Here is a 15,126-nt window from a genome sequence, read left to right on the forward strand (position 1 = left end):
AATACAATACTTTTTGACAAACACTACAGGTTATTAGTGAGAATTTTTATTTTATATAAATAAAATTTTTGTTGAATGTAAACACCAACTTTATTTCAGAAAGAGGTCAAGTGCAAAAAATTATTTATTTTTTTCTTAAACAAATTAACAAGATAAATTTTTGAAAAATACAATACTTTTTGACAAACACTACAGGTTATTAGTGAGAATTTTTATTTTATATAAATAAAATTTTTGTTGAATGTAAACACGTTTTTTTTTTGTTTTTCTCAAAAGCAGGTTTTTGTGACTTGACCCCTTTCTGAAATAAACGATTCAATTGTTCTTTTAGATTAGAGCTCCCTCCATCTATCAATAATTCGAAAAAATGTCTTGAATAAAAGTTGCTTATTTTTACGTAAGGAATCCAAATTTGCAATAAAAAATGGAGTCTCCCATTTAAGATTTTAAAGTAACCCCTCATCCCGTTTCCGTGGGGGGTCATGTTTGTTGCCAGTCGATAGATTTTTCAAAAATATTGAATGTATTTTTCAGTTTTTCGATCTGATGTTCATTTCGTATTTAAAATGTTAAATTACCCCCCCCCCCCCCTCTGCGTTGGAAGTCGTGTTTGGTATCATTCGATAGATTTTTGAAAAATATTGAGCGCACGTATTTTTTAGTTTTTCGATCTGTCATTCATTTCGCGAAATATTCGCTTTTTTCTTGCGAAACTTTGGGACTCATCCATTTCCATACGCTCCGCTCAAATCGTCAGATTTTTTAAATATACACTGTTTTGGATGTACTTAACTTACCTTACCTTAATCTGACAATTTCGAGTTTTTCTAAGGATAGATTTTATTTTTCGGGTTCCACTTAACGAACTCCCCTGCATTAAGAGCCAATATATGGTAGAGGTAGATTTTCAGGGTACAAGGTTTCTCCCCATGTAATAATCTGACGCGCTCGAGTAACTGCAAAAATCCGCGCTTGGGCTCCTCTAACAATATTATCTTTGAAACTACAAAGTGCCTAAATTCAAGATCATACCTTATTTTATCAGTTACCGATAAATAGTTTGGACTTGTTTTATTTTAAAACATTGTTTTTTAGTTGTTAATGCAGCCCTATTACCCATCCTTTCATCTCCCGTCCGCTTCATTAACAATTAAAAGACAATGTTTTAGAATAAAACGTGTCAAAAATTCTTATGGGTAGCTGATAGAAGAAGGTTTGAGCTTGAATTTAGGTACTTCGTAATTTCAAAACTTATATTTTTTACTTGTGTTTTTGAACCTTAAAAATCGTCATTTTTAATTTTTTGAATTTTTTATAGTTCTTTAGGCGCGACTGAGATTGAGGGTGAATTTATATTGATCTGCGCGCATGCGCACACCGACAGTTTGGTATTAGTCTTTATAGGGGCTCTGATTGGGTGTTGAAATGATCTGTCAATAATTGTTCAATATGGAGGTTATCGGTAAACAACAATGTTGTATAATATATTAGTTTTTATTGTTGTGAGGACAGAAATAAAATCAAATTTATAATTATAGTGACTTTTTAAATAGTTTTGAAAAGCCACAGGTACGTAATTCTAAATGTTTCAGTTGTATTCCAATAATGTACAGTGGAACCCCGATAAGTCGGCCTCCGATAACCCGAAAGTCCGGCTAACCCGGACCGATTTTCATCAGACAAAACAAACATTTTTTAATTTTTTCACTTTGACTGTGTTTGTACCAAGAAATAAACAATACTGTATACAACTGTACGTAATTTAGATGTATTGTGCATATGTATTTCTTGTTTTTTGCAACTATAATGTGTATTTGATTTTTATTTTTATGTATTTTATTAATTTTTACCGTATTTTCTGGCTAACCCGGATTTTCGATAACCCGGATCGACCGCGGTCACGATTAATCCGACTTATCGAGGTTCCACTGTACTTACCTAGTACTTGCTATGCTATACCCCTAGTAGGCAATGCTTTAATTTACATAATCTGATTACGAACAAACTTTCTACAAATTTTCATCTAATGTATCGTTTTCTTACTCTATATATTGTTTTATTTTAATTCGACAAAAATCAAACTGATAAAAATTCATATAAACAAAATGTCAAAAAGTTGTTCAGTTTGTGTATATTCCCACATGACGTATACGCGAAGGTGGTGCAGTTTGAAATCGCTTCGACTCTGGTACGGCGGGATACACGGGAAGTAGGTTCCCTTTTTTTTATTTTTTTTATAGATTTTATGATTGTAAGTATATGGTACATTCCATGTCAAATCACTCAGGCAAAAAATTTTGGATCTCCGACTTATCTGAAAATTGGTATATAGCTTCTGCGGGACGTAAAAATAAGATATTTAAGGTCAAAAAATCTTCTTCTTTTTTTCTCAAAATGTTATTTTATGCGACTTTACAGTGATTTGGTGTTTATTTAAACAAATTTGCATTTTCTGTCGTAAAGTATCAATGAAAAACATAATATTTTAATAGAAAGGACTCAAAAATGTCATTATATGGCATTATAACAAGTTATTTTGAATCAAATCAAGTGTTTGATCAAATTTTATAGTGTAAAAAACGTTAAAATACCGTTTTTTACATTTTCCTCCATTCCCAAAATACATTATCATCGATTTGGCTGAAAATTTTCCCACAGATAGCCAAAAGATAGGACTTTAAGTGGTTAGAAGGATTTGAATTATATTACAATACCAAAAAAGTTACATGCAGTAATATCAGACTCAAAAGTATATATATTAGTCCAGTCGGGGATAGCATTTGACCTTGAATGCCGAGCTGCCCAAAATTTTATTTTCCTGATCTTTAGGGGAGTCAATAGTAGCCTAAATTTAAAATCACGAATGAATTCCTCCGTTACGTTAGCCGCCATCTTGATTTTAAAGGAGAACTTGTTTTGCTCAATATCTCCGCCATTTTTAACTTTTCGACAAAAATGGTAGGAACTGAAATTGTTCCAAATAAATCGTATTTACAATTATTACAATTTCTTTTTAACAATTTTTGTCGTGAGATCGATATTTTCGAGTTAATTGTACTTACAGTAGACGCCTATATTTTTGACTATAATATTGCATGTAACTTTTTTGGTATTGTAATATACTTCAAATCCTTCTCACAACTTAAAGTCCTATGTTTTGTCTATCTGTGGGCAAATTTTCAGCCAAATCGATTATGATGTATTTTGGGAATGGAGAAAAATGTAAAAAAACGGTATTTTAACGTATTCTACACTATAAAATTTTATCAAAAGCTTGTTTTGAATCAAAGTAACTTGTTATAATGCCATATAATGACATTTTGAGTCCCTTCTATTAAAATACTATGTTTTCCATTGATACTTTACGATAGAAAATGCAAATTTGTATAAATAAACACTAAATCACTGTAAAATCGCATAAAATAACATTTTGAGAAAAAAAGATGAAGAAGATTTTTTGACCTTAAATATCTTATTTTTACATCCCGCAGAAGCTATATACCAATTTTCAGACAAATCGGAGGCCCAAATTTTTTTTTGCTCCAAAATTGAGTGATTTGAAATGGAATGACCCATATTTATATAATTTTTTTCAGAAAATACGCATTTAATTAAAATTTTTGGCAACAATTATTGTTCAGAAATCATTTGTGGCATTTTTCAATGTGTTTGTGTGTGTTTTATTCTTTTCTTTTTTTTTTTTAATTTTTGTTATTGTTTTAATAAAAATTTTTGGAAAGTAGTAGAGAAACTGTTTAAAGTATATTGATTTCGCTGAAATCATATAATAGAAGTATAACTTCTTACGTGCGTACAAAGTACACACATTCTTTTTTTTTCAATTATAAATTACTTATAACTCAAAAACGATTAACTTTAGAGAAAAATTACATAAGACCTTTTCGTTCCCAATGATCCAAAGAACCTAAAATATTGTCTACCTGGTTCGAAAAAATTGAATTTTATAATTTGTTTAATTTTTTTAAAATCATGTACCTACTAATAACTCCGAAATTGTGGCATTTAGGTATAGAGAATAACATAAAAAACAATCAATATTTCTTAAGAACTTCAAAACACAAAAAATATACAGGTTATTCAATTTGAAATAAGAAAGTTCATTAGATTTCCAGAAAAACTGAAGATCTGACAACAATGTATTTACCACTATAATATCGGCCGCATTAGAAAACCTCTATCTACCAAAATCTATAAAAATCGTGCAAACCGTTTCCACGATAATTGAGGGATTCCATACGTAAAACTCACTCTTTATGTAATATTCGTAAATAATGTTGCGTTTTGTCCATGTATTCCTAAAATGATGGTATAAATGCAATTTATAAGCTTTTATATTAATTTATGCTAATTATTATCTTTCCATTACTATAAATGATATTTTTATTTTTCCGTTGCAGCAGTAGTAAACATTCACCTTCAAAAGATAAGGACCGAAACAGCAGTTCAAAAAGTAGGGACAAAGATAGACACTCATCATCGAACCATAAATCTTCTAGCCACTCATCCTCATCTAGAGATAAGGACAAGGACAGAAAAAAGAGCTCGTCTTCTCACAAAAGCAGCAGTTCTGGCGATAAAAAGAGACAAAGAAGTCCCAGCGGTGACAAACACCACTCGAAGAAATCTAGAAAGTGAAGTCTATGTTAGATTTATTGTTTTGTGTAATGTTCAAACACTTTTATAATATAGTTTGCAAGTTTCCGGATGTATGTGAAGACTAGCCTTACCAACAGTTTTTTTAACTTCCTAGTTAATTTTTTTATATCAATATTTGTATTACTTCATTTCATTGTTCAATAAAACAAAGTGTAATGATTATTATTTTATTTTTCCTATTACCTTCTCGTCAAAATGTAATAGGTAATATTAATAATATGTCCATTGTGCATTGTGCTCAATGTGCACAATGGATAAAAATGAAGGAGGCCTATGTCCAGAAGTGGACGCAAAGGGCTGGGTGATGATGATGATGATGAATAGTAATATTAGTCTGGGCAGATTATCGGAGAATAGGTCATTTTTGGGATTAGTTTTTTACCAGCAATTTTATTGCTGGAATCGAATCTTATGATTGTATATATTAATAATATAGGTATACAAAGTCCGCAGATAGTGTGCTACTTTTTTTATAAACAAAATGGCGCCCGAAAATCGTGTTTTTTTAATTTTTGCTCTATAACTCCAGAGATTTTAACTTTTAACTATTTAATAAAAATTCACCGTAATTAAATTCTGCATAGAGGCGTGTTTTTCGAACAAAATCTTTAATTTTCAACTAAAATTTTAGATAAGTCATTGTTTATCAATAATAGTTAAATAACTTAGTAATATCAAAGCTATTTTCGTATAGATTTAAATTTTTTTTTAAACACGTTTTTTTCAATAGCGGACCCCCAGAAGCACCTAGGGACTTGAAAATTTGGCTAAGTGAGTTTTCAATGATATATTTTCGAATGGCCAAAATTGAATCGAGCCTGGTGCAATTTTGACCATCTTATCCCGCTATAGCCTTTATTTATAATAATAAAATTTTTTATTTGTTTAAATAAAGATTGTTTAAATAAATATACAGCTTTCAAATGAGAATATTTGTGTTTTTAACGTTAAAATCTCCACTTCTAATAAGTTTATCTAAAAAAAGTCTACAACTGGAAAAATATGTAGTTTTATTTTCTGATGAATAATTAACCTATTATAACAAAACAAAAGCAACTTTGACATTTAATAATGCGTTAGTTAGACGGCTCTACTCGAGTTACTTGGGAACAAAAAAACAAAACAAAATTGGTCCATGGGAAGCCGAGAAAATGCATTTTTTTAACGTATACCGATTTTGAACTTTGAGATTACATTTTCTTCAACGTAATTTTTTATTGAAATGTTGCTATTTTTGGAAATTTTCACTCGTAATATCGATAGTTTTTATTATAATAAACGTTATGAGTATTTTAAAGATATGAAAATTGGTGTGGAGAAAGAGGACAAAAATAAAAAGGTGACGGTTCGAAAATTATGATCCTATTGTTTAAATCTTTGCCGTAAATTCCGGTCAACTTTGACCGGTTGTATCTCAGGAACTACACATCATAATTAAACGTTTTTTCTTTTAAAAGAAGCGTTGTTCCCCTCTTTGTAAGTGTTCTGTAAAACTTCAAGTTCTGTCAAGAGTTAACACCAAGATATTTTGGTGTTGTTATGAGTCGATAGTCTGTTTTCAAATTGACCAGAGTTTTTTGTTGGCTTGGGCATTATTTAGATGGAACCTTAGCACACTTGAGTTTTCGTTGCATTAGACTGTAGCCTCCATTTTCGGAAGTATTCTTCCATAATGGCTAGGCCATCCGTTAGTATTGTTACTGTAACATTCATGTTATTATGTCTTGCTGCCAAGTCGTTGGCTTAGCCAAATTTCTGCTAAGCTGTTCTAGGCAGGTCCGCTATGTCTATTAAAAAGTATGGGTACCAAAGCAAATCCCCGTGGCAGTCCATTGCTGAGCTTCATTTGGTCACTTTTAAAATTGCTTATTGTGAATTGAAAGGATCTAGGTTGGTAAGCATGCTATGTTGCTTCTCAGAGGCATTTTGAAGATATTCTTTAGCGGCGAATCGATTGAGGGTAAAATTGTACATGATCCGCGCGCCTGCGCACACTGACAGTATGTAGTTCATTGCTAATCTTTCAAGATAGGTATGTATGTATCTGTAACCGTGCAAAAATGTCATTAAAAGAATATATTAGTGGTTTTAGGAAATGTATTATTTATTATAATTCTTGTGTTTTTGGATTTGTGTTTCCCTGTAGTAAAATAATAAAATATTATGTAAGCATAACATTTTTACACTATATGTCGCCGTGTTGTGTAATTATATCCGAAACTTACATGTCTATTTCTAGGGCCTCGCTGGAGTAGTGGGAAATGCGTTAGCACTGAGATTGGAAGGTTGCGGGTTCAATTCCTGGGCGATTCATATTTTTTTTTATTTTTGGTTGTTTTAATAAAAATTTTTTGAAAGTGGTAGATAAGAAAGTTAGTTTGATTTTTAAATAAAATACAAATAACCTTTTAAGTATATTTACTTCGTTTAAATTACCTATTATATAATAGAATATCTTCTTACGTGCGTACATAGTACACACACATTCTTTTTTTCAGTGCGTGACAGAAAAAAAGGTACATCTGTGATTATACACATTTATAACATTTATTCTAGTTGTTGATAGATGGCGCTATAATCGGAAAAAATGATTTATTGTAATATGATTGCAATTTGGTTTTGGTATAAAATCAAATCAATCGTGTTTATTGAATTTATAAAAAGGTATATTCTTTAATTTGTATAGTTGTATAAATTATACAGATTATATAGTCGTATAGATAATATGTAAATCATTTGTTTATTGTAGCGCCATCTATCAATCACTAGAAAAAATGTTATAAATGAGTATAAATCACCGACGTACATTTTTTCTGTCACCTCCAACTTAATGCGTTAGAAAGAAATCGAAAAACTGTGACACACTGAAAAACGCCTCTGAGAGGCACCATATCAATTAGTTTAGTAGTTATTTTTTGACACCGAGTTGTTTGTAGATTAGCTATTGTCTCCATACGGTATCGTAACTATGCAGATGATAGGTCAATGAAAGCAGCGGTTGTTTTTAGATTTCTTTAAAAACCTGCTTCAATATCTGTTGTTAGGGACAGGTTCTGATCTGTGCTACCACGGTTAGGTATGAAACCCGCTTGCTCAATGGATATCAAATTAAATATGTTGCTATTAATTCTGTTGTAGATTAAGCGTTCTAACAGTTTATAGACACAGCTCAGCAGTGCAATAGGTTGGTAGTTTTGAGGCTGATCATTTGATTTTCCTGATTTTAATATGGCTACCATGGTGTACGATACAGCTAATATGTGAGATTATAAATATAATCTCATAGGGTATAATGTGGACTGTAGTTAATAAGGATTGCTAGGTTCAAGTTGGAATATCTAAGGTTTTATAAAGACAATATTCATATGTAGATAAAAAGTCTTACCAAACTATGAAATCTTGTCCCAAGCACTAAAGCCGGTCACACACGCATTGACTGTTCCCGTTCCACGTGCCTAGCGTTTTGACTGCTGCGAAATCGGGTATGGCGTCACTCGCGAATTAACTGTTCGTGCACGACTTTTAACTGTTCGTATCGGTTTTAACGGTTATTGACTATCTTGGGTGGCCGCTAGGCAGAGATTGATGAGATGTACCGTCAAGGGATGAGCGGTACCAAGTTGATCCATCGAAAAATCGTAGAGAAAAAAGAAAGATTTCTTCTGTCGCGAATCCAAGTACAATAATTGTCTGTCTGTATGGGTAAGGGTAAAATTAGGAGGGGATGAATTATAGGTAGTACTGGCAGGAAAGGGTTGGCCTGGTACTTATTTAAAGTTAAGGGTTGTAATAAGAGATTTAACACAGTAAAAAATGTAATAATATTTTTGTCATGTGAAAATTGTCATGGAGTGGGGAATTTCTCCTAATTTTAAGATATCTATATAGAAATCAGCCAGCCAATTCCTAGCATATTTGCTACAGTGAAGTAAAAATTCTGGATCGACTTTATTGGAACAGAGTGCCTTTCCAGACTGTGCTGTAATTTCTAATATTGCTGTATCTATATTTTCTTCTGAAGTAAACTCGTCAGAGTATTCAGATGTAGGTGGCCATGTAGACTTCAGTATTTTTAATTATTTTTTTACTTTTGTGGTGCGATCACGGTTTCTAGGATGATTTTATGGATACAATAATATCTTTTAGGAATATGAAATGTTTATTAATTAAAAACTTATATATAATACGAATTATAATAGAAAATACGGTCCCATTTGAGATGGTACTTAAGATAATTTATTTATTTACAAAAAATACTTATTATTAATCGATAGCTAAATTTATTATATCAATACAGTCAAATTTGCGTTCATATGATTTTATCAAATAATATACATGGTAATTAATAAATAAAAGGATATTATTTTACCTGCAGATAATATATAAAATTTATAGATAGTATAAAAAATATTAAATATTATTGTTCAATAATTGCTGGCTGGGTATCTAAACTACAATATCTGGGACATGTTATGAGGGGCGAGCGTTATAACTTGTTACAATTGATAATGCAAGGAAGAATACAGGGTAGAAGGAGTCGCGGAAGAAGACGCATCTCCTGGTTAAACAATTTGAGAGCTTGGTTTAATTGCACTTCTGCTGATCTCTTTAGAGCAGCGGTATCGAAAGTGCGAATTGCCGTGATGGTTGCCAACCTTCTTAGAGGAGATGGTACATGAAGAAGAAGAAGGGTATCTAAACGACAGCAAGTTATTGGAACGGATGTAAAAGTCAGTTAGTTATACAGTTATGAGCACGCTAATAACCGGCAAAATAGCTCAAAGAAAACATAACACATTGCGTAACAAAAAGAGATGAAACTAGTGGAGGTGGAAATTATCGTTATAAACGTATTAATTAACTTTACATTACATAGTTTCCCACTATGTCTGTTCCAAAAATAAATTGTTTTATTAAATATTTTTAGTAGTTTATTATATACATTTTGGTATAGTGGGAGGATATCAGTGTGACTTTCGGCCTAAAATCAACAACGGACCCAATCTTTACGGTGAGGCAGATCCTTAAAAAAAACCCTAGCGTTCGGCGTCGACACCCACCACGTATCCGTAGAGTTCAAAGTGGCATACGACTCGGTTAATAAGTTAATAGATATTAACTTCTCCTGGCTATAGTAGAATTCCAAATACCGCTTCATCTTATTCAACTAACTCAACTTACACTCACAGGAGCAGCGAGTATGGTCAGAATCCAGAACAATCTTCCAAAACCCTTCCATTGCAAAATTGGACTCAGACAGGGTAAAGAGCTCTCGCGTCTTTTATTTAAGTTTGTTCTAGAAAATGGAATTCGAGAGGTAATGGCACTGTCTTTAACAAATCTGTACATTGTAAGTTGTTGGATATCCAGATGACATCGACATCATAGTTAGGTCCACAGAGCTTCTGACCGATGCATTCCGGCCATTAAGGGCATCTACACAGAGAATGGCACTAACTATAAATGACCAAAAGACCAAAATGTGTTATACCTACTAGGTCAAGGAACCAGACAGCTAGAAGAATAATATTTGCTGGATTCGACCGTTACTTGATGGAAGTTCATTTTATCTAACAATAAAACACTGAAAACGTTTGTTTTCTATACTTTCACAAAATTTATTATAACTATGTGACTATAGCTGTTTCGGCAGAGTGCCTTTCACAAGTGATTTAGTTTACTATGGGTTTGCCTTTTTAAAGTCTTTCAGTCCAACTGAAGAGGTTGAGGAGTGAGGAGCTGTTTTTCTCGAGTTGGTAATTCAGAATTATATCTGTATTTTTTAATTGAATAATTTCCATAGATTCTAATAAAGATAGCTTAAGGCCTTTATTTTAAATATGCAAAATTTGAAACTCTTTATTAAAAGAATGATTATGATTATGATCTAGAATCTAGAAGGTGAAGTGCGTATGTAGAAGTGTCTGTTTTTTTATTGTTGAAAGCCATATTGTGTTCTGGTATCCGTTTGTCAAACGTTCTGACAGTTTGACCGATATTTCGGACAGTCACCACAAGTTAGTTTGTAGACACCACTCTGTATTTACTTTCTCTTTCGGCTCTTATTGTTCTTAATATATTTGCTTAAGTTGTTGTTAGTTCTGAAAGCTGGTGTCATTAAAGAAATAGCAGTAAACAATATCTATAACTAACAAACAATTAATAAAATTTTAAACCAAAAACTCCATAAGAAAGCCCTGAAATTAGTCTATCCACCACCACAGAAAGAACCCAGCACCTTCTGCTTTATCACATATACTGGCAAGATAACAACAAAAATAGCCAGATACATAAAAAAGAAAGGAATAACACCAGCTTTCAGAACTAACAACAACTTAAGCAAATATATTAAGAGCAATAAGAGCCGACAGAGAAAACAACTACAGAGTGGTGTCTACAAACTTGTGGCGACTGTCCGAAAACTTACATCGGTCAAACTGGCAGAACGTTTGACAAACGGATAGCAGAACACAAAAGGGCTTTCAACAATAGAAAAACCAGATACTTCTACAATACGCACTTCACCTTCTAGATCATAACCATTCTTTTAATGAAGAGTTTCAAATTCTGCATATTCAAAATAAAGGCTTTAAGCTATATTTATCAGAATCTATGGAAATTAATAAATTAAAAAATATAGATATAATTCTGAATGACCAACTCGAGACAAACAGCTCCCCACTCCTCAAGCTCTGCAGTTAAAGACTTTAAAAAGGCAAACCCATGGTAAACTAAATCACTTAAACAGTTGTAGTCACATAGTTGTAATAAGTGTGGAAGTATAGAAAACAAACGTTTTCAGTGTTTTATTGTTAGAATAATATTTGACGATTTAGATCTGGAAGGTGTGGAGACCTTCATATACCTAGGCTAGCTGTTGACTAAAGATAAAACAGACCATCTATAGAACACTAATAAGACCAGTGCTAACATATGGAGCAGAAGCGTGGTCATTTACACAGAAGGAACAAGAACTGTTCACTGCGTAAACGTGTCAAGCGAAAAATCCTAAGATATGGAGGAATAAAAGAGCAAGATTCGCAACTTTGAGTTGTATAGAAGTTCGAGGAATCTGACGTTGTAAAATTCATTAAGGTAGCACGCCTTAGATGGATAGGACATGTACCTAATCAGGCGACAGGACGATGCAATAGTCAGAAAGGTTTTTGACCGAAAGGGCCAATTGAATTCCATAGCAGTTTTTTTGAAAAATTCTTTGGTTCATAACGACCTGTGATGTCTTACTACAATTATTAATATGTTAAGTTTTAATTACTAGCCGAAAAATTATTATTTTTGGAATATTTACTTAATCATATCTTAGCATTAACATTTTTTAAGAGTCTTAAGTCTTATATCGTTCATGTCATAATATTAAATATATGTATTTTTAAATAAGAAGATAGTGTATTGTTTGTTAATCTTAATAAAAATCTAAACATAACTACAGTATTTCTCATGATCATTTTTCAGTGCGTAACAAATGATAGGAAAAAGGGTAAGTCCGTGATAATACACATTTATTACATTTATTCTAACATGACATTTTAGTTAAATCTGACAGTTGTCACATTTTATTTTCAATTTGGAATAAAAACAAATCAAAAGTGTTTCTTGCATTTATAAAATGGTATTTTCTTTGATTTGTATAGTCTTATAAATTATACAGATTATATTTGTAATACTATTATCATTGTATAACTAGACCAGTGTGTAGATAAACAATGCTATTATCTAATTAAAAAAAATATTTTTTTATTATGGCTCCATCTATCGACAACTAGAATAACTAGAATAAATGTTATAAAAATGTCAACGACGAAATGTAATCACCAACGTGCCTTTTTTCTGTCACATACAATTTAATGCGTTAGAAAGAAATCGAAAAACTGTGACGCACTGAAAGATGATCATGAGAAATACTGTATTACCGTTCTATTACACATTATATTTGCGATCGCTGGAGTAAAGAATTGTATATTTTATTGAGAATTTTTAACGATACGACGAATTTACTGCTGGTTGTTTTTTTTTAAATATCGGTACTGGGTATTTTCCCATTGATTTTGTTTTATTTTATTTTTTTTTGTTTAGTCGAACTTTACAAATGTAGTTTGGTCGAACCGTATCCGAAAATGGTTGACATGTTGATCAAAAACGAGTATCATCAGGCATTCGTTCAAAGTAGGCGACGTTATCTTCTTCTACCCTGTAGTCATGAATCCATCGGCTGCCCTTTCTTAAACTTCCGTCTATTCCATCTTTCCAAACACCGGCAGGTAGATATATCTGCAAATAAAATAACATCATATAATTAACACTATCACTGCCATATAACACTGATGCCGCCTCGGCAGGTCACATTTGTCCAATGGGGCCAACATATATTTTATCTTACCAGGCTATGTTTGTCCCATGGGATCAACACATTTTCTGATAGTTGCTGAGCCTGTGGAGCCTATTTAACTATGTACGATTGTAGAAATGGACCAAGATAACCCAGAAGCTATATGCCGAATATACAATCTCTTAGATTTTTCATAATGACAAAGGTGATCCCTATTAGAACATGATTCCTATAAAACATAATACAAGGTCGTTCTGGATTTAAAATAATTTATAGTTGTCTTTTTATATGATTTTGTTTTTAACATGTGTTATAAACGATTTTTTCCAATATTTCGTAGGGTAATTAGAGAAGGGTAACTAGAGTCTATACCATTGACTTAGCCTCTGACAGAACTATTTATTTCTAAATTTAAATATAGGGTGTCCCATTGAAAAAACGTCGATTCGCGAAAAGGATCTCAAAAAGACATGACAAAAGTACCTTGATAGTTTATTAAATGAAGAATTTAGGAGGAAACCAATTGAGTTAACGGAGACAGTAACAAAAATGGTCATCAAAATAATAAACGAGAATGTGGTTCAGACATTCAAAAAATAGAAAAAGGTTGGGCCAGATGATATTCCTGTAGAAGTGTGTAGAGCAGTAGGAGAGATAGGAATAAGTTGGCTAAGGCTAAGACGTGGACACTTCAATTCATCCCGTAATTTGAATTTGTTTTAGAATTACTCTTTTTTTACATATTTTCGGTTGTAAGATAGTTTTGTCCTTCAAACTATATTAAAAATACGAAAATGAACAATTTTCCTACGGCATGACGCTGTACACAGTCTACAGCGTCTATTGGAGACCATTGACTAACAGGTTTGCCTAGTAGAATTACAAAAGTTGGAGAAATGTCAGACGGGGGAGAAGCAGTATATTAGTACCTGTTTACAAAACAAGGTAGATATAGAGCAATGTACACACTACAGGGTAATGAAACTAATATTGGAGATAGACGGTTACGTGGAGGAACCGAAATATCTCATAATCAGTCTGGCTTTATGCAAGGCAGATTAACGACATTTGCCATTTTCATTGTAAGGCAGTTGACAAAAATACAGGAATAAAGAAACAAATGCTCATATGATATTCTTTGATCTTGAGAAAGCATATGATAGAGCTCCTCGAGAGATTCTGTGGTGGTAACCCAATAAGAATGAGTCATCGGTGAATATCTAAAGATTGTGGGAGACATGTATGAGGGAGTAACAATTACTGTTAGGTCAGAGGATGGGAGAGACTGAAAAATTTCATGTGAAAGTAGGATTGCAACAAGGCTCGGTGCCTAGTCCTTATTTAATCTCATTAGTTTTAGACCAGATAACAGCGAAACGACAGGGTAAGATACCCTGGTGATTAATGTATGCTGATAAACGACAGGGTAAGATACCCTGGTGATTAATGTTATTAGGAAATAGTGGAAGCAATTTGGAAACAAAAACTGGAACAGTGGAGACAAGCTCAAAGGTGTAAAACTTAGAAGGACAAAATGGAATTATACGCATTTTTTACCACGGGTACAGCAAAGACACTTGCCATCAGTTCCTACCACGCCATGTCTGATTGCCATAATAAAAGATAAGTGGTTAATTAAATGAATTATTTGTGCTAATGATTGTGTCGATTTGTACTAATTGAGTATTCGTATTTTCATTTCCATTTACATTTCCTGTTTAACGGCTTTAATTAATAAACCACCTATGTACTTATTTCTAATATTTTCTACCTACCAAACATTTGGTCCTTCAAGCCGGATGAAATATAACTGTTACTAAAGCATATAAATTCGAATATATTTTATACTGCTGCACATATAAATGAATGTTTTAATACAAAAAACCGTTTTCCAAACTAAAAGATAATTGTACTTACTTCCCTCTCTCTAGCACCACTATGTAAAACAGGAGCTACAATTATTTCATCGCCGATGGAAAATTCGTCAACAGCCAAATGACACGCGGGATCGTCTGAGTCCAACATCCATAACGGACGAATAATTGGCAAACCCAAATTTAATGACACCCTTGCAAATTTCTTTAATTTTGGTGTAATCTAAA

The 15,126-nt window shown here is 32.4% G+C and overlaps 2 protein-coding genes across 6 annotated transcripts in view; one reads left to right on the forward strand and one right to left on the reverse strand.

The window, feature by feature from the left end:
• LOC126892434 (FACT complex subunit spt16) overlaps positions 1-4,839 on the forward strand; it is a 73,954-nt gene extending 69,115 nt beyond the window's left edge. Inside the window, exon 9 of one of the 2 annotated variants that reach the window (XM_050661961.1) lies at positions 4,419-4,839. In XM_050661961.1, coding sequence (XP_050517918.1) covers positions 4,419-4,656 — 238 coding nt within the window. In that variant the 3' untranslated portion in view covers positions 4,657-4,839. The remainder of the gene's footprint in view (positions 1-4,418) is intronic. The other variant, XM_050661962.1, reaches the window with a different exon arrangement.
• Positions 4,840-9,129: 4,290 nt separating this feature from the next.
• Positions 9,130-15,126, reverse strand: part of LOC126892435 (myogenesis-regulating glycosidase) — a 130,889-nt gene continuing 124,892 nt past the window's right edge. For all 4 annotated transcript variants that reach the window (XM_050661965.1, XM_050661963.1, XM_050661964.1 and 1 more), the window contains exons 9-10: positions 14,942-15,121; positions 9,130-12,966 (exon numbers count right to left, since the gene is read on the reverse strand). In XM_050661965.1, the coding sequence (XP_050517922.1) occupies positions 12,829-12,966; positions 14,942-15,121 (318 nt within the window). In that variant the 3' untranslated portion in view covers positions 9,130-12,828. The remainder of the gene's footprint in view (positions 12,967-14,941; positions 15,122-15,126) is intronic.

This window comes from Diabrotica virgifera, chromosome 9 (genome assembly GCF_917563875.1).
Source record: "Diabrotica virgifera virgifera chromosome 9, PGI_DIABVI_V3a".
NCBI classification, from domain to species: Eukaryota; Metazoa; Arthropoda; class Insecta; order Coleoptera; family Chrysomelidae; genus Diabrotica; species Diabrotica virgifera.